The sequence below is a fragment of the Muntiacus reevesi genome, chromosome 12 (assembly GCF_963930625.1).
Source record: "Muntiacus reevesi chromosome 12, mMunRee1.1, whole genome shotgun sequence".
Taxonomy (NCBI): Eukaryota; Metazoa; Chordata; class Mammalia; order Artiodactyla; family Cervidae; genus Muntiacus; species Muntiacus reevesi.
Window position 1 is genome coordinate 74,321,096 of NC_089260.1, and position 19,686 is coordinate 74,340,781.

At 53.6% G+C, this 19,686-nt stretch overlaps 1 protein-coding gene across 4 annotated transcripts in view; it reads right to left on the reverse strand.

Moving 5' to 3' along the window:
* TRAPPC9 (trafficking protein particle complex subunit 9) overlaps window positions 1-19,686 on the reverse strand; it is a 383,909-nt gene that overhangs the window by 81,614 nt on the left and 282,609 nt on the right. For all 4 annotated transcript variants that reach the window (XM_065903184.1, XM_065903182.1, XM_065903183.1 and 1 more), the window contains one exon: window positions 7,525-7,615. In XM_065903184.1, coding sequence (XP_065759256.1) covers window positions 7,525-7,615 — 91 coding nt within the window. The remainder of the gene's footprint in view (window positions 1-7,524; window positions 7,616-19,686) is intronic.

A 19,686-nucleotide genomic window follows, 5' to 3' on the forward strand; every position in this document is an offset into this window, starting at 1 on the left:
AGGAACAAATGCAAGAAAAAGACACTGAAGAGGATTATCCAAGCCAATGTTAAAATACACTGTAAACCTACAATAAACATACAAGGATATTACTGGTTAGCGGATAGACAGATTAATGGAAGAGAATTCAAAGATTTTCCTAAGCATATGAGAAAATGGCATTGCTTATTTATGAAGACAGATTATTTATTAAGTACCTTGTGGATAAGTAGGCAGTTTTCTAGAAAAACAAAAGGTGGATCCATGCCTCACTCCTCACACCGTAAGAAATTCCAGATAAATAAAAAATTTCAATGTTAAAACAACTGAGTCCATGAAAATAATAGAATTTTTTAAAATGTAAGCTAAATGAGGAAAGTCTTTCCAAGTATGATATAAAAATATAAGGTGTTTTTTTTTTTAAGAGATTGCTAAATTTAAATAAGTAACTTCCAGCTTGACTCACTCCTGGGAGCACTAGAACACTTATAAGGGTATTTGTTGCAACAACATATATAATAGCAAAAGATGCTAAGGGTCCATCAAAAGATACAGAGCAAATGAATTACACACATCTTACCCTGGGTTACAAAGACTGCTGCAGCTCCATAAGGAGCTGTGTATCTGCATATGGAAGGAGACCCAGCCTGTGTCATTAAGGGAGAAAGAAGAGCTGCAGAAAGTTCTCCCAAGATCCCCAGGGGGGAAAACACACACACTTTGCATGATTTTTCTTCTTTTATAAATTTTCCCCCCTTTTTAATCAATTTACATATTTATATTTGGCAGAGGGGCCAAAGAGACAATGATTCAGCCCCTTGGCCTCCCTGAACCCATCACGAGGCCAGCCGGGCTTCAGACCAGATGACCACTCGCCACCGCACCAGGGAGGGGTCTTCAGCCCTTCAGCCTCTGCTGCTGACAAGCGCTCCGTCGTGTCCGACTCTGTGTGACCCTATGCAGCCCCCCAGGCTCCTCTGCCCACGGGATTCTCCAGGCAAGAATAATGGAGTGGGTGGTCGTTTCCTTCTCCAGGGGGATCTCCCCAACCCAAGGATCATATCTGGGTTTCCGGCGTCTGGGACTCACCAAAGTCTGGTTAACCTGGGCCCACACACCCGACCTGGTCAGCGGGCCTGAATGCTGGCCCTCTTCCCGGGCGCAGCTGTTTGGAGACGTGGGCTGTGAGGGAGAACGCACAGCCCAGCACCATCACTAAATTAACTCAACAGGAGACAGAGGTCAGAGGGCAGCTCAGCTGCCAGGGAAGCCTGGGCCACACACAGCCGTGTGAGTCCGAAGACACAAGTGCGGCCATTCGCCCACGAGTCTCGACATAAACAAACTGACGATCCCCCACCGAGGCCTCCAGGTACCAGCTCAATGAGAGGACGTTCTGCAGGACTTGGGGCGCATCTCCCCGAGAGCCCTGGGAGGGCAGGCGAAGCCGGAGCTCGGGCACAGGACAGGCTGGTTGCCTGGCGCTCCCGGGTCCAGACTCCTGGGCGGAGGCGGACGATGCACAAGGGGCCACTGAGGCAGATGGAGCAACATTCAGACACGACGAACCCATAGCACCCTGCAGTGGTTCTGTCCCCGGGGAGGCCCGTGAGCCTCATCGGGGCTGTGGGCTGTGCTTCGTCCCAAGCCCACCCCTTTGGACAGGTGGCTGCAGGTGTCAGGGTCCAGGGCTGCCTCTGACCGCTGCTTCCAGGACAGCCGGCAAGCACACCAGGCTGCATGGGGATGGTCTGTTGACCAAACTGGGCTCCTCTACCTGCATCAGACCAGCAGGGATCAAGTCTAACTTACCTGAGTGCAGATAGACGGATCCACCCATCCAGGAATCTGTGTATTCCCTGTAACTTCACGCAACAAACAGCCCACGAGTCTGTTTCCTAATTTGTAACACTTCAGTTCGGTCTCTCAGTCATGTCTGACTCTTTGCGACCCCGTGGACTGCAGCACACCAGGCTTCCCTGTCCATCACCAACTCCCGGAGTTTGATCAAACTCATGTCCATTGAGTCGGTGATGTCATCCAACCATCTCATCCTCTGTCATCCCCTTCTCCTGCCTTCAATCTTTCCCAGCCTCAGGGTCTTTTCCAATGAGTCAATTCTTTGCACCAGGTGGCCAAATATTGGAGTTTCAGCTTCAGTATCGGTCCTTCCAATGAATATTCAGGACTGATTTCCTTTAGGATGGACTGGTTGGATATCCTTGCAGTCCAAAGGACTCTCAAGATTCTTCTCCAACACCACAATTCAAAAGCTTCAATTCCTCATTGCTCACCTTTCTTTATGGCCCAACTCTCACACCCATACATGACTATTGGAAAAACCATAGCTTTGACAAGATAGACCTTTGCTGGCAAAGTAATGATTCTGCTTTTTAATATGCTGTCTGGGTTGGTCATAGGCTTTCTTCCAAGGAACAAACGTCTTTTAATTTCATGGCTGCAGTCACCATCTGCAGTGATTTTGAAGCCCAAGAAAATAAAGTCAGCCACTGTTTCCACTGTTTCCCCATCTATTTGCCATGAAGTGATGGGACTGGATACCATGATCTTAGTTTTCTGAATGTTGAGCTATAAGTCAACTTTTTCCCTCTCCTCTTTCACTTTCATTAAGAGGCTCTTTAGGTCTTCTTCACTTTCTGCCATAAGGGTGGTGTCATCTGCATAGCTGAGGTTATTGATATTTCTCCCAACAATCTTGATTCCAGCTTGTGCTTCTTCCAGCCCAGCACTTCTCATGATATATTCTGCAAAGAAGTTAAATAAGCAGGGTGACAATATACAGCCTTGACGTACTCCTTTTCCTATTTGGGACCAGTCTGTTGTCCCATGTCCAGTTCTAACTGTTCCTTCCTGACCTGCATACAGATTTCTCAAGAGGCAGGTCAGGTGGTCTGGTATTCCCATCTCTTTCAGAATTTTCCAGTTTATTGTGATCCACACAGTCAAAGGCCTTGGCATAGTCGATAAAGCAGAAATAGATGTTTTTCTGGAACTCTCTTGCTTTTACGATGATCCAAAGAGGATGCCAGCGGATGTTGGCAATTTGATCTCTGGTTCCTCTGCCTTTTCTAAAACCAGCTTGAACATCTGCAAGTTCACGGTTCACGTATTGCTGAAACCTGGCTTGGAGAATTTTGAGCATTACTTTACTAGCGTGTGAGATGAGTGCAATTGTGTGGTAGTTTGAGCACTCTTTGGCATTTCCTTTCTATGGGATTAGAATTTGGCCTTGGAGTACAGAATGAAGCAGGGCAAAGGCTAATAGAGTTTTGCCAAGAGAACACACTGGTCACAGCAAACACCCTCTTCCAACAACACAAAAGAAGACTCTACACATGGACATCACCTGATGGCCAACACTGAAATCAGATTGATTATATTCTTTGCAGCCAAAGATGGAGAAGCTCTATATAGTCAGCAAAAACAAGACAGGGAGCTGACTGTGGCTCATATCACGAACTCCTTATTGCCAAATTCAGACTTAAATTGAAGAAAGTGGGGAAAACCACTAAACCATTCAGGTATGACCTAAATCAAATCCCTTATGATTATACAGTGGAAGTGACAGACAGATTTAAGGGACTAGATCTGATAAACAGAGTGCCTGATGAACAGAGGTTTGTGACATTGTACAGGAGACAGGGATCAAGACCACCCCCAGGAAAAAGAAATGCAAAAAAGCAAAATGGCTATCTGAGGAGGCCTTACAAATAGCTCTGAAAATAAGAGAATTTAACTCAGATGACCATTTTATCTACTACTGTGGGCAAGAATCCCTTAGAAGAAATGGAATAGACCTGATAGTCAACAAAAGAGTCCGAAATGCAGTACTTGGGTGCAATCTCAAAAACTACAGCATGATTTCTGTTTGTTTCCAAGGCAAACCATTCAACATCACAGTGATCCAAGTCTATGCCCCGACCAGTAGTGTGGAAGAAGCTGAAGCCGAACAGTTCTATGAAGACCTTATAAGACCTTCTAGAACTAGCACCCAATTTGTAACAGGGGGATGGTAATTATGACCTGAAGACTTGCACAGGTCAGACAGACCACATAGAGAGTTTAGGCACAGCGTCTTGCTCCCCAATGAGGGCATGCCGTTCTCTGGGGCACAGGAGTGGGCGGTGCCGCCTGGCCGCTGTCTCCCAGACAGGCATCACCCTCGTGCCCACAAGAGCTTCCTGCACATCACAGCTCAGCACTGGGGCGGGGGCTTGCTCAGCGATTATCTGGAGGATCTGAAAGCATCCCCTCCATGGTGTAGCCGACACCTGACTGGGACCCACCGGTGCAGATCAGGTGCTGTGCATCTGAGAAGTCGTGAGGAGGACAGTGCTGTCCGCTGGGGAGGGAGACGGGGCAGAGACGTGGGACAATCAAATCAGTGTGAGAAACTGCTCGGTCTGTTAGTCACCACTGCCCGGTATCCATGGAAACAACTGGAGCCGGCCCTCAACATGGGCCGTCAGGAGGCTCCCACCCTTGTGGGAGCGCAGCCTCCCCCAGCCCGCAGTTTTGCTCCCAGAAAACGGAGACAGGAGGCAGCCGACTAGGGGTCCTGCCCCAGGCCCCTCTCCAGTCCTGCCCCCTGTCCTGCCTTGCCCTGGGATGCTCTGCAGAAGGAACGCAAAGTCCTGGGGCCACCCCAGAATCCAGCCCAGAACCTGGCTTCCTCTCCTCCGGGACCCCCACACGACATCAGTGCCGGTGGTCTCCACTGCCCCAGGCCCAGTCCGCTCTGAGAGGGAAGGGACAGACTCTCGCCGCATCATAGGCCTCTCCTCAAACCTCACCTCCAGTTTACAAATGGGAGACCCAGGCCCAGAAAAATTGCCGACTTGCCCAAGGATGGTGCCCCGTGAGGAAGCAGCAGAGCCAGAACTGAGACGCGTGGTGGGTTCTGTCAGCAGGCCCCCTGGGACCAGCGACGCTAACATGGACGCTGTGCTCTCTTGCACCGGGCCACAGAACAGGAACCATTTCAGGGTCTCCCTGCAGAGGGCATGACCCTGAAACACAGAAAAAGCTCTGTGTACAGCCAGTGCAAGTGACTCACGAAACAACAAACACCTCCAAGAAGCAGAAACACCCAGACACCAGAACAAGCAGTAAGTCAGCCCGCATCCACTTGATGAAATTATAACGAGGACTTGAACGGAAAGTGTAAGACGTGTTTATAACATGAGAAATACTTGTTTTCTCAAGTATTAAAAAAAAAAAGGACACAGAGTACAAGAACAGTATGATCATCTTGGTGAACAAAATGCAAATTGGGGGATAGCAGAAAGACTTAGGCACAAAAATGAAATGAAATAGAAACTGGTTTTGGGGACGGAAGAGTGGAAAAAGAAAATTTTTCTCTGTCGAACTTTTCTGATTTGCCCTGCTTTTCTATATCAAGAATATATTGCTTTTGTGAAGGGAATGAATGGGAAGGTCAAGATTCCAGGGTAAGGAACCTTGCCTCTAAGACACCAGTAAGACAGCCAGAGTGATGAGGAAAGGAGCCAGTGACCCCGAGACGTCGGCTCCATGGCAGAGGTGACAGGGAGCGGGGAGGTGGCGTGCGCTGGGGCCAGGGATGAAGACCCCACCCCAATGCAGATGGGCGGTGGGCCGGGGAGGCCAGCCCCGGGCAGGAGGTGGGCAGACAAAACACACAACCGTACCTCTTGGCCCCTGCCCTGGAACTACGCTCTACAGGGTGGGAAAGTCACCTCAGAAACTCAGTCTCCCACAACGGCCACGGCACAATCAATGGTCCAAAGTCACACATCCACTCGACAAAACAGCCCAAGAGCCTTAAAAATCACACGTCTTTTGACTTCATAACTCCAAAACAAGCAAGCTGAGGAAACTCAGAGAAAAATACGTGCAGACGGATGTTCCCCGGAAACTGCCAGACATGGCGACACTTAAACTAATCATGACACGGAACAGGGAGATATCACGTGGTGTTTCTGGGGCATGTGGACCCTCAGAGACAGGACCCGAGCTGCAGTGGATGCTGCTGGGGGCCTGGAAGTGCTGGGCAGGGCTGCCGGCCATTGTGGGTGCCGCCCACAAGCCCTCCTGGAGGAAACGCCTTTGAGTCCTGGTTCTGTGGTGTAACAAGTCATGCATCTTCTCCAGGATAAAATCCTTAATACCAGCACTTGTGTGCACATGACACACGACAAGGAAAACACCTGTAAGGAGAGCAACGCAAATCCAGCAAGGTGTCCCCACCCCCATCTCTGGAAGGAGTCCCACCCTGCAGACCCTCCAACTTGGCCGGTGCCTTGGAGCACTCCCTTCTTTTGACTGACTCGATGTCTGACTACACACTTTGTGTCACTGTTTCCCAGGGCTGGATCCCCGGGGGCAGGAGGGCTGGGTGTCCGACCCTCCTCAGCCGGCACATCCGGTGGAAGTTGCTGTCTGAGTCCAGGTCACCAAGAGTCAAGGCCCTGCGAGCTAGGATAGGGAGGGACACCCTGGGAGGTGCGAACTGGGACACGCTCTGCAGAAACACCACCCACCTCCTCTCACTTGGGCTGGACCAGCGAGGCAGGCAGATTCCGAGGAAGGAGCCCCGAGTCTCGGGCTCAGCCCACTCACAGCTGCCATGTCAGCGCCGCTCACCGGACCCCCAACAACCTTCACCCGTGGGAGTGGGGAGCCCAGGAGAGCAGGCAGCTCGAGGGGTTCTCACAAACTGAAGACCAGCGAGGGAACACAAGGGGAGAGCACTGTCTTTCTCCTCCAGCCCCTGGGGTAATTCTCCTGTGCCTCTACAGTGCAAAAATGGGGAGGTTGAGCTAATCAGTTAACTGGAGGAAAGACCAGATACTGACTCACAACGGTCTCTGGGTCAAAGCAGAGAAAGAATGCACATCCATGATTGTCTGCATCTGACCCAGCACAGATTACATGACGGGATCATTTCCAGAGAACAATACAGACTCTCATTTCAACAATTCTACATTTGAGCTTGTTTCTCAACAAAATTTTTCCACTGCTATTTCGGAAGGCACAGACTGGGGTGAAAGTTCCAGGTGCGACAGGCAGTGAGCGTTCACACACCTTGTTCTAAGTGCCACCTCCCAGCGCTCTCTCGGGCCGAGTACCGGGGTGAGTTAAGGTGTTTACCAAACAAACTCAGAGCTCATCCAGCAGAGAGGAGGAACCACCCCTCGCTCCCTCCCACCAGCCCATCACTCGAGGAGCACAAGCATCTGCAGAAGCCACACCCACGCAGACACCGTAAGTGCCACCACGGAGGACGCAGGTTCCACAGCAAGGGGACCCGAGCACATGTCCGCATCGTCACCACGCCTGAGCTCAGAGGGCAGCAGCCTGGCCCCAAGGCCGTGCTGACCGGACACCCGCGGACCGAGCTCGGGAGAGACACAGACGTCCACGCGACGGTGAGCTCCCCTCCCCGCCCGATTCCCCGAAGACCTCGGCACACAGCACCCGACGCGAGCCAGTGAGTTCTGAGCAGAGGAGCGCGCGCACCCAGAGGTGACGGGCAGTACTCACCCCACAGCAGAGGCGCCAGTTGCAGGTGCTCCAAGACCAGCTGGTTCAGGAGGCCCTCCACACTCGCCTCGCCTGTGCGCTTCAGAGATGGGTGAGTGTCGTTAAGGAAAACTCCACAATCGCCAAGCCCGGGGCCCGGAGAAGAAGTTCTAGAAGTTTCTCGACAGACAGGAAACCCTCACAGCAGGTGAACGCCCCCCTCCTCTCAAGGGATGGTTAAATGTGTGGGAAACAGGTACGTAGATGTGTCAAGGGCCTCTCCTCTCTCCCCCCGCTCTCCACCACCAAATCTGATAAATTGAGCTGTTGTGTGAAGAAGGGAAGTCCACCTGGATGGGTTCAATCCAGCAGCTGTTCTTGCTGGGGGAAATAAAGAAGAAGGTAGGTTGTTTTTCCTAAAGAGCGTGCAAACTGTGGCTCAGTGTTCAATACAGCCCAACGTGTTTCTCTACACGTGTTGGCTTCATGCTGCTTTCACGTCTGTCGAGTTATACATCTTGATGTAATTACACATATTATTACGAATGGGCTCACTTAGGCAAGTTCATAATCGAGGAAGTCATACTGCCTCTCAGCAAGTATCAGTGGATGAAGAAATTGGGTTTAGAAGCGCAGAAAATAGATGTCTCCAAGGTGCTAATATTAAACAGCCCGTGTGGTCCTCAGAAACGCAGCTGTAAACTGCTTTCCCTTTTCCGACATAAATGAAAGCCCCAGCATTTAAGCCACAATCAAAAGGGAAGACTATAGCTCCTGACACTCTCTAGTGACCAGGGAAGTGGGGAGAATCCCATTACTTTCTTCCTTTAGCAAGTTAACTGCACTCAACAAACACACAGTGTGTGTCTGAAACAAGCGAGGCGTGGTGAGAAGCACTCAGCACACTGAAATGACTGGATATGAACCTTAAATTTGGGAGGCTCACATTCCAACAAGGATGACAACGCAGGAACAGACCATTGCACTTGTCAAGCCTGAGGACAGCCATGTCAGGATGGAGCCAGGCAGGCAGAGCAGACGGGCCGGGGCGGGTAGTGAGGGGCGCCAAGGCCCAGAGGGAACGAAGACCAGAGTTCCGGGGTCCCTCCTGCCAGGGCCCAAGAGGGCCAGCTGGCTGCATATGGCAATGGGTCTGAGACTGGAGCTCGGGCCAAGCTGCAGGCATCCAGGGCACTCAGGAGCCTCTACCTACCTACCTCTCCAGTCCTGCCACCGCCCCCCCACCAAGTCCTTCTTCCTGTTTCCACTCTTCCAAAATACACGTGCCTTCTTGGAACTCCAGTCTCCACATTCTATGCTCTTTGCCTGGAAATGATTTTCCCTGCCCTCTTCCGCCTCCTCACTATACTCATCCTTTAACTCTCATCTCAGACCTCGCTCCTCCAGGAAGGCTTCCCTGAGCTGTTTCTGCTCTGAAGGCCCTCGGCTTCCCCACTAGACATGTGTGTCTCCCACTGTCTGGCTTCACCACTGGCCTGTCACTCGTGCAAGGGCAGAGCCCTCCTGGTGGCGTCTGGACCAGTGCCGCAGTCCCTGTGGCTGCTCCATGAACACTGGTGACTAAATGCACGCCGGCATGAGTCAGCGTCCCAGGTACGTGATGCAGGGGCCACGTGTGTGTGCGCGTTTTCTGTCTTCCCTCCTGACCCTCTGGGGGTTATTTTCACTTATGTGAAATTAAGACTTCAGAGTATGGCAGATTACTGCCTCTTGTTTAAAAAAAAAAAAAAAAAAAAGAAAATCATGGCAGGCTTTTGAGGCTGACCACACATGGTGCTTGAAGAACAGAAATAGTGCCTGACGAACATGGCCAGGATGCAGAGCTCTGAAATGATTAGTTAGAAGAGTGAGTAAGCGAGTGAGTAATCACAAAGTTGCCAAGTGGCACTGGGGCTTTGGAAGCCATTCTAATAGCATATTTCTGTATTAATTTGCTTTCGGACATGAGCCATAAAATTATACAGCTGAGCTAATAAAGCCAATTACCTGCATGGCCGTCCCCCTCCCCTTCAGCCCCATAAGCCACCAAAACAGCCTTGTGTCTGAGCCTGGACACATGAACACAGCCCTGGCTGATCAGTCAGCTACTGAGACCTTAATCAGCCACTCTCACAGCCCGGGTGACAATGTTATAGTGAGGACAGTGGACGTGGCAGTGGCTGCTCTTTCTTAAATACACGGACTCTGGCATTCGGGGCAAGAGGTCAATAAAGAGTGATGATGATGACGATAATTCCTATCACTACTTCTGCTGCAAAGAGAGTATTTCCAAAGTGAGTCCCATGAGGAAGGCCCAGTGTTTAACATGGATCTTCTCAGTTTAAAAATACTCGCTATTTTCAAATTAAGGCTTGAGAATGTGGTGGGTATGAGACAGGGACTATTATTTCCATCTCAGAGATTTAAAAAAAAAAACAAACACCTCAGGCCCATGGGGATAAGAAGAAAAGAGAACACAGCTAGGAAGTGGCAGGATTGAATGCATCCCACCCTGGAGCCCATGATATGGCTCCCACTTTCAGACACTTTGCTATAAACACTGCACTGACTCCTCACACAAACCTGGAAGCTGGGACCTGTGATTCCCCACTTGATAAATGAGGATGCTCAGTGCAGAGGGCCTGGGCACGGCCAGGACCCCGTGTGCTCCCAGCAGGAGCGTGGCCAGCCTCCTTCCACCAACCCAGAGGGCACTGTCCGTGGTGCTGAAAAGCCTGCCTTCCCTGTAAGCCATTCCTAGTCACCTGGGAAGGGCTTCCCCTCTGGCTCCCTGGTGAAGACTCTGCCTGCAATGTAGGATTCGCAGGTTCACTCCCTGGGTCAGGAAGATCCCCTGGAGAAGCGCATGGCAACCCACTGCAGCATTCTTGCCTGGAGAAGCCCATGGATGGAAGAACCTGGCGGGCTATGGTCCATGGGGGTCACAAAAAGAGCTGGACACAACTTAGTGACTAAAACAACAGTCACCTGGGACATCGCAATTAAGATTCCAAGTCAGCTGATGTGCTCTTGTCCCCAGGATCTGCTCCTGCAGCAGGGGGACCGTGGGCCGCTGCTGGTGCCAGTCAGGCTTTGCAGGTCTGCTAGGCACACCCATGAGTACAAACCCATCGGCAAACCCTGCGCACCTGGGACAGAAGAACTCCCAAGCGCCCAGCTCAGTTCCCCCAGCACACGTTTGTCTGACCCTGGGACCTCCCACAGGCCACTTCTGGCTCTGCCAAGGAGCCACATGGCCCCTTCACAGCGCCCTTTGCGCCTGCAGCTTCCTGCCTCAGCCACAGCTGAGTTCCCTGGAGCCACCTCAGCTCACACCCACCTCTCAGAGGCGGGGAGCCAAGAGGCCCAGGCTGGCCCTTGCTCAGTTTAAACTTCTGCTGCTCCCCTGTGCTCAAACTTGCCAGGCTGACGAGTGGGCAGCCGCAGAGTGGCCAGCATCGAGCACCAGCAGGAGGCCTGCAGGCCACTGCTCAGCGCTGGGCTCCCTGCCTAACTCCCCGGGTAGCACCGGCCACCCCGGGCCATGGGTATTTATGGCCACGACTGTTCCTGCACAAGGCTGCGGTGAGTGCCTGGGGCCAAGGCCAGGCTTCCTGTCTCCAAGTCCCTAATTCAGAGCTGCCGGGCTGGGAGGCTGTAAAAGTCAACTGAACGAGAGTTTCTCCAGGAGTGATGCAGCAGCTTTAAGTGACGACGACCCTGGGCCACAGCCTATCGACCACTCACTCCTGCTCCCTCAGGTTAGGGAGCCCCGTGCTGAGCGCGTGATCCCAGGCCGGGACGGCCGGCTTGCACCTCGTGCCCCTCCCCCACCAGTGAGAGGCAGAGGACGCGGCTCTTTGGGGACAAGTGATGCAGCCCAGCTCTCTGATGGTAGCATCTCTCAGTCCCTTCTTCAAGCCTAAAATCTGCTAGAAGAGAAAGGCTTACACGCTTCAGACCCAGGAAACAAGGAACAACAAACAGACCGTAACTTGGGAAGGGTAAGTCCCTGGCTCAGAGAGGCCTTGTTTCACGCCCCTCACACGCCAGGTTCAGAGCGGGGCCCCTGCACTGGTTCCCCAGCAAACCCGCAGGGCACAGATGGGGTCAGGCAACCCGCAGCCCAACGGGAACCTTGACACTCGTGGCTTCTCCACTTCAGCTCCACACCCTTCAGAGGCCTGGCCGAGAGCCAAGGAGCAGGAGGGAGCGTGCAGGGCAGACCTGTGCACCCTGGCCTCACAGGCCCTCCCGCCCCACTTCCGGGAGTGGGGGGTGCGATCCGCAGAGCCGGAGACGTCGTGGACGCCCCACGCCAAGCCAGGGGGCGGAGAGGGGGGCAGGCGGTCATCCCAGCCTCCTAAACCGTGTGTGAGCACACTGCCCCAGCTGGAAGCCCTTCAAGCGCCCGAGGGATAAAACCCCAGCTCCCTGGCAGGCTATGCAACTTCTCCACTCGTTGTCCCAGGCTGATCTCTGCCCCGCAGACCTGGAGACCTCAGTGTGCAGCAGCCAAGCTGAACCACTTGGACCAGTGACAACAGACGGGCTGTTTGCTGCCTCGGGGCCCTGACTCCCGCACCCCTCAGCCTGATACCCTCTTCGGCCTTGGCCTCCTGGTGACCACCACCCATCTCAAGCCTGAACTTCACTTCATCTAGGACATCCTCTACAATCCACCCAGCAATCACCCCAGCCAGACCATTACGAATGAACCCTGTGCTTGCGTCCGGGGTGTGCATGTGCCCCCAAGAGCCTTCCTGCCAGTGGGCGGGCCTGGATCCACACCAGCGTGTCAATACCTATGATGTGGGCTGCGGTAGCTGCTGGGGATGAAAAGACTGACCAGGGTGAGATCCTCCCTACTTTGAGAAGCCCCATCTATCATGCAAGGATCGTATCTTTGGATTATTAGTTACCCATCATTGCTAATGACACCTAGTCAATATCTGTGCAGAGCTGTTTTGTTTACGAATGTCCCCACACACATCGTCTTGGTTAATCGTCTGTGTGTCATGGGAGCCGTGGATGTGTGTGTGCGCGTCACTAAGTCCTGTCTGACTCTTTTTGACCCCATGGACTGTTGCCCACCAGGCTCCTCTGTCCATGGGAATTTTCCAGGCAAGAATACTGGGGGCGGGGGTGTGGGGGTGCCACTTCCTTCTTTAGGGGATCTTCCCAATCCAAGGACTGAACTTGTGTCTCCTGAATCTCCTGCATCAGCAAGCGGATTCTTCACCTCGGAGCCACCAGGGAAGCCTGGGGAAAATGGATATTTGCGTCCAAATCTTGGAAAAACAGCTCCAGAGGCAAGGAAGGTACAGAAACTTAATAAAATATCTTCCCTCTTATTTTCTGCCAGCCCATCAGCAGTGAAACATTCGGTCACGGGCTGTAGTCAAAGGACCCCTCAAAACCACAGAGCAGTTTTGAGATCCTGCCTGTGTGTATGGGACTGAAGTTTACCACGAGCCAGTCTGACGCTCTAGAAAAATGACTGTTCGTTCCATCAGGTCCTCCCGTGGGGAAGATGCAGCCAGCGGGTGGAAGCCTGGGTCTCTCCCAAGAGAGGGAAGCACCGGACTCTGAACACCTGGCTGTCACACATGGTCCACGGAGACCAGCCCTCAAGAGCAGCTGACGCAGGCATCTCCACACAGCTCTGAGATGAGGATCCCGGAGTGGGGAGCCCCGTGGGAAGCAGGCCTGAACCTCGCCCCCCTCTCCCAGGAAGACACGCTGCCTGTGCCCCATGCACCTGCTCTGGAAAGATACCCACAGGTGCAGGGACTTAGCCCGCCGCACTTCAGCTCCGATGAATTAGCAAATTGTATAACTAGGGATTACGCTAATGGAAAGACTGCTCTAGGTAATTAATGAGACTCTTTCCCACGACATTGTTTTCCGATTTGCATCGTGAACTTTGAGAATGCCGATGCCGGGTGTTCTCGTCCCAGCAGGGGTGCCGGTGGCATCTGGGCTCAGCTCCCTGGATGGTCCACGAACTGCCGGGGAGAGTCTGCAAGCGATTCAGGGCCACAGTCTTGCTGGGTGAAGAGAGGGGAGTCTCGGGGTAGAGGGCTGGTGAAAAGGAGGGAACCCTGCAGTCAGCAGCGTGCCCAAGAGATGCTCGTCTCTCCGGCTTCATCTGGAAGATGGGGACAAACGGAGGCCGTCGTGGCAGAGACCAGGCACCTTCTGTTCTTCCTCCCAGCACAGAGCTGGCAAGAGTGCAGACTTTGGAGCCAGACGGCCAGGCACAAGTCCCAACTCCACCACTTACGAGCCGGGCGACCTAGCACAAGGTAGGTCATCTCACAGGACCGAGGTTCTCTCCTCTGTGGAATGTGGATAAAGAAAGCTTCCCTGGGTTTTTGTAAAAATTGAGTAAATCAATGTAAATTGCTCAGAACGGTGCTGGCATCTAGTAAGGGCCATACGGGTGTTAGCTATTACTTAAGCCCCATAAGTAATTTTATGCTATTAGATGCTCACAATCATTGTCATGCCATAAGCACACAGAATGTGTACAAGCCCAACAGGTGACCAATCACATGAGCACAGGGCGCGTGGATTCACGTGCCTGCTCACATGCACACGGGGAACTCTTCTGTCCACTCTAGGGCAGGAGCCCTTCTCCACCCTCCCAGGCCGGCCAAACCTCACATCTGTGCACTCTCTCCCTGCACCAAAACCTGGTTCCTTTCAAAGTAACTTCAAGGCATGCATATCCGGATTGGAGGTGGGGGGTGTCAAGGATCAAACATGTGTCCCTGCCACATCCCTCCCACTGTCTGCTGAGGGCTAAGCAGCCAAGGGCAACTTTACAGCCTCAAAAGAAGGTCAGGAGCGGTGCTTCTCTCTGGCTGGCCTGGCACCCCCACAACAAGGATCAAGCCTCTGAAGCCATGATCGCCCACAGCCGTAAACACCGATTCCCTAAGGACAGAGATACGATTCGAGCCCGCACTTGACTGAAGACGATCAAGGAATCAGCTGTGCTGAGGACAGGAGCTGCCTGTTTTAGAATCCATTTAGATGAAACTGTCTCTCCTAACGTGACTAGTAGGAAAACCTAATGCACTGTTTTAAAGGAGTCTTCTCTAAAAATACCTAATTTCTCTTGGGCGATGAGAAGACAGAGCTCTGATAAAAGCGTCTGTGAGAGTCAGCTAGGAGCCACTGGGGAGGCTGAGGGGCTATCTCAGGCAAACCAGCACGAACAGATTAACCTGCCTGTGTCTTCATTTATCATAAATACTTATTATTTATCTGGCTGCACTAGGTCTTAGTTGCAGCATGCGAGATCTTCAGTTGCATCATGTGGGATCTAGTTCCCTGAGCAGGGATTGAACCTGGGCCCCTTGCTTTGGGAATTCAGCGTCTTAGCTGCTGGACCACCAGGGGAGTCTCATCTGCCTCTGTCTTTAAAGTAAGGCGGGCTCAGCTACTGACAAGTTTTCCTCACTGGTGGGAACACTGTCTTGGAAGTTGAGAAGCTGGGTGTAGCTGTTTGCCAGGTCACCTGTCCTGGTGATGCCCAACTACACTGAAGACATCGTGCTCAGAGTCGGATAGGGTTGCGATTGTTGTTCAGTCGCTAAGTCACGTCCGACTCTTCGACCATGGACTGCACAGCACACCAGGCTCCTCTCTCCTCCACTATCTCCTGGAGCTTGCTCAAACTCATGTCCATTGAGTCAGTGATGCCATCCAACCATCTCATCCTCTGTCGTCCCCTTCTCCTCCTGCCCTCAATCTTTCCCAGCATCAGGGTCTTTTCAAATGAGTCAGCTCTTCGCATCAGGTGGCCAAAGTATTGGAGCTTCAACATCAGTCGTTGCAATGAATATTCAGGATTAATTTCCTTTAGGACAGACTAGTAAAAACTGATGACAAATGTCAAAGCCACTGTTGAACTTCTGGGGTTTATAGAGGGTGACCAAACATGGTCACCATCAGTGGCATGGCCTGGGGCCAGCCCCAAGGAGACAGCCCCTCTGGGCGCATGACCCTGCTCCATACACCTCTGCTTCCCATTACTTAAGCCTACATGCTCTGAGAATCCCACAGAGGCATTCCAGCCCCCCGCCTGCTACTGATTCTTAGGCACCTAAAGCCCAGTTTGCCACTGGGCTCCTTGAGCCTCTGCCTCGCCCTCAAGCAGTCAGATGGCTACAAATAACCTCCAGACAGAAGGCGGGAGACAGTGCTTATCAGCCCACCTGGCGGAGACCAAGCCCAGATGGTCCAGGCCGCCAGCGTCGTGGGGATCAGCAGAGCGGGCACCCAGGTCTTGTCAGAAAACCTACCCAGGGTTGGATTCTGCTAGGTCAGTAGGCATCTCACCAACCCTGAAATACTCTCCAAAGGGAGGCTTGCAACAAAAACAGGAAAATGAGAAGGGGTGCTATCACCAAGCTTGCTCCAAGCGCCTCCTGCAGCTGCTTCCCTCGCAGACCGTCTGTGCAGCGCTGCCCCCTGGAAAGGGAGCCAGGCTTCAGCTAGATAAGTCACGCTGGCTGCAAACTCCCTTCTTATGTTCACAGCACTCGGTGTCACGCAAGCAAGCTGGTGACCGTTCAGCTGCATCAATGAAACGGAAATCATCCATTCACCAAATGGTTTCCATCCCTCCATGCTAAGGATTACACGTGGCACCAGGGTGGGCAAGGGTGCGCATGCCTGGGCTCCACCGGGCAGAGTCCACTCCAGGCTGAGCTCTTGCTCACTGCAGTGTCCCAGCACTTGGCACAAACCCCAGCATGCACAGGTCATCAGGGGACAGCTGCTGACAGGACCTGACCTCAAGAACACCACAGCCGGGCCAAGGAGACAGTCTTGGGAGGAAAAACTTTCCCGTGCTCTGGAAGCACTATCCCAAACAGGAGTTGAGCCTGAGGGTTGCACGGGCCCAAAGTGGGGCACGGTTCCAGCTGGTGCTTGATGGGAGAGGTTGCAGAGAGGGCTCCAGAGAAGAGCGGACACGTGAGGCCAATCATAAAGGGTGACCCACACCTGCACCTGCCTGATGCTTGTCTCTTCTCCTCTGAATGCCACGTGGAGAGTGAAAGAAGATACGGTCAGCTTCCAACGTTCCAAACTAGACGCTCTGGGGGACCCCGACCCCATTCAGGCACCCCCGGCAAACGTGGAGGCGAGGATGCCAGGGGCTGGCTGTGGGGGAGGCCTGGCCCAGCATCCTCCGTCTGGAAGGGGCCTCACCTGGGGCCGGGTCCCCCGAGGAGAGCAGGAAGCGGGGGCTCAGTGTGCTGACACCTTCCGGGGTCAGGAAGCGTGACTGCGCCTCGAGGGTGGGGCATCACTTCCAGGCTGATCTCAGTCAACAGGAAAGAATGTGAGGTCTCGGATCCTGGCCGTCCAGCTCCAGCCACATGTCAGGAGAGTTACTCAACTTTCAGAATTTGCGTATTTGTTTTTTAAAAGGGGTAGGTACTACCCAGCTTGTAGGTTTTAAGAAAAATGCTAGTATCCTGTCCAGCACTACGTAGGGATCAGGTCTGGCTGCTATGCAGGAGACCCAGGTTCAATCCCTGGATCAAGAAGAACTCCTGGAGAAGGAAATGGCAACCCACTCCAGTATTCTTGCCTGGAGAATTCCATGGACAGAGGAGCCTGGCAGGCTACAGTCCATGGGGTCGCAGAGAAATCGGACACAACTGAGCGACCAACACTTTTACTTTCCCAGGGGATCAGAAGGGCGGGTATAATGGTTAGGACTGATCCCAATGGCGGCCCCAGAGCACATGTCCCCCGGGCTGCCATCACCACCCTCACGGGACGAGGTGGAACGGGGAGCAGAGAGGTTAGGCGGCGGCCCGGGGAGGGGGTGGGCCAGGTGGGACGGGAGCGCCCGCTGGTCGGCGTCTGCCCCGCTGCCCGGCGTCCCTTCCCCAGCCCCATGGACAGCTCACCGAGCAACTCGGCACACGGGAGCCGTTCGTGGTGGTTTCCACAGCAGTGGTGACAACAGAAATGATACACAGGCTTCAGAAAAGCGAGAGGGGTCATAAACCTAAAAGAGCAGTCTTCAATATGTCAGCTCACTTGCCCGGGCCCACAGCCAGCACGTGAACCGCTGAGCTCAGTGAGCTTCAGGGCTGAAAACACCGTGAGGGCCCTGGTGCTCACGGGCCCCCAACCCCTGCTCCGCATGAGGCCACCCTCATCCAGCAGAGGGCGATCTCCCGACGACGCCCCAGGCAGCCTGCAGGGACCCTGGAGCTGTGCTGGCTCTTGGCCAGTTAGCAGGCTCCAGGCTTTGAGCAGGAAAGCCTGCCCTGGACCTGTGGCAGCCGAGGGGGAGGGGAGGGGGGAGGGGTGGAGTTTGGGGCTGGAAGATGCAAACTATCATACAAGAAGGTCCTCCTGTTCAGCACAGGGAACTGTATGCGGTGTCCTGGGATAAACGAGAATTGAAAAGATACAAGAAAAAACGTATATATGGATATACCTGAGTCACTGCTCTACAGCAAAGTGATTGAGAGACTAATCCACAGAGATTAAATGTGACATCATAGATCAACTAGACTTCAACAAAAAATAAACAAACAAACAAAGAAAATAAGCACTGATGCCTTGCATGTTTCACTGAGCAGGGGTGTGCTCAGATGAAGCAGGGCTGGAGTTTCCTGGGTGGGATGGACAACGCCTCCTCTCCACCCCCCACCCAGTCTGGGGGCCTGCCCAGGCTCTCAGGCTGCGGAGGGCAGGACACAGAGGAGGCGGCCCCAGAGCTTGACCTTTGCCTTTGGGAGTGGGGAGGGGAGTAGGAGAGGGGGAGAAAGGCAGGCAGGCAGGCCAGTCCGACCCCTCAGCACCTCCTGGGAGACCCGCTGCCCCAGCCTGCGTTCTGTACAACCCGCCGCAGGGGACAACTCGGGCCCATAGTGCATGTCGCGTCTGGAACACCCAGGCAGGTCAATTTCCACCGCAGGAAAGTTCCGTCTCACTCCATGAGGGTTGCACCGTGAGCGTCCACCTCTGCGTCTGCCCGCCCCCAGGCTGGGGGCACCTCCAGGGCTCAGGGCGTGGAAACAAGGCACGCAGACGATGAGCCGGGTACAGAGAGTGAGCTCCCTGTGTCCCCTCGGCTCTGCTGGACGTAGCAGGTATTCCCTAGACAGGTGTGCACACACCTACTGCGAGAGCCACACTTTCCTCTAAAACGCGTCTATCCAGCCGTACATGCTTACATATGGACCATTTTTATCACCGTGGATGGGTGTCAAATTAGGCTCGACTTTTTTATGAAGTCTAAATATTGAGAAAATATCAAAATGCATAATGAAATAATTAGGCAATACCATCTTTGGTCTTTCCATCTGCTTGGATTTAGGTTTACAATAGCAAAAGTCTGCTCTTCGTCCCATGCCAGATGTCATTACCAGACAGGAGAGGAGCGGGGAGGGAAGAGATGTCCACAATGTTAATTCTCTTCACTCGAATTCGCCTATGGGGACAGCCTTCCAATCAGTAAAGCTAGAAGACAGGTGAGCGCCTGGCACCTGGTAGGCATCCAATAAGGATTTGCTTGCATGAATTATCAATCGAAACGCAAAACAGGGAAGTCAGCTTCTTTAAAGAATCAAGGCCGAAAGGAGAGAAACCCCCAAACATTTCAGTAGGTTTTCAATAACAGTTTTCAAAGGACGTTGAGCGTTTTGATGATCACCATAATCCTACTAGGAGGCAAGGGCCACGGGCTCAAGCGGGGCTGACGGTTCAATACCAGCTCCCCACATTTCTCCGCAGGAACACAGAGGCAGCTGCATCAGCAAGATGGGCAAAACGCGCCCCGGGAGCTGGGGGGCGGGCGCCCAGGACCAGGTGGGCCCCCGGGGGGAGCTGGGGGGCAGCGCCCAGGACCAGGTGGGCCCCCGGGGCGGGGCGGGGGCGGGTGCCCAGGACCAGGTGGGCCCCCGGGGCGGGGCGGGGGCGGGCGCCCAGGACCAGGTGGGCCCCCGGGGGGAGCTGGGGGGCAGCGCCCAGGACCAGGTGGGCCCCCGGGGCAGGGGAGGGGGCGGGCGCCCAGGACCAGGTGGGCCCCCGGGGCAGGGTGGGGGGCAGCGCCCAGGAAGCCACGCTTGCAGGTACTGCTCCCAGCAAGGCCCAGTCTCTGTGGGTCCCATGATGAGACCCCCTTCCCTCTGGGTCCCC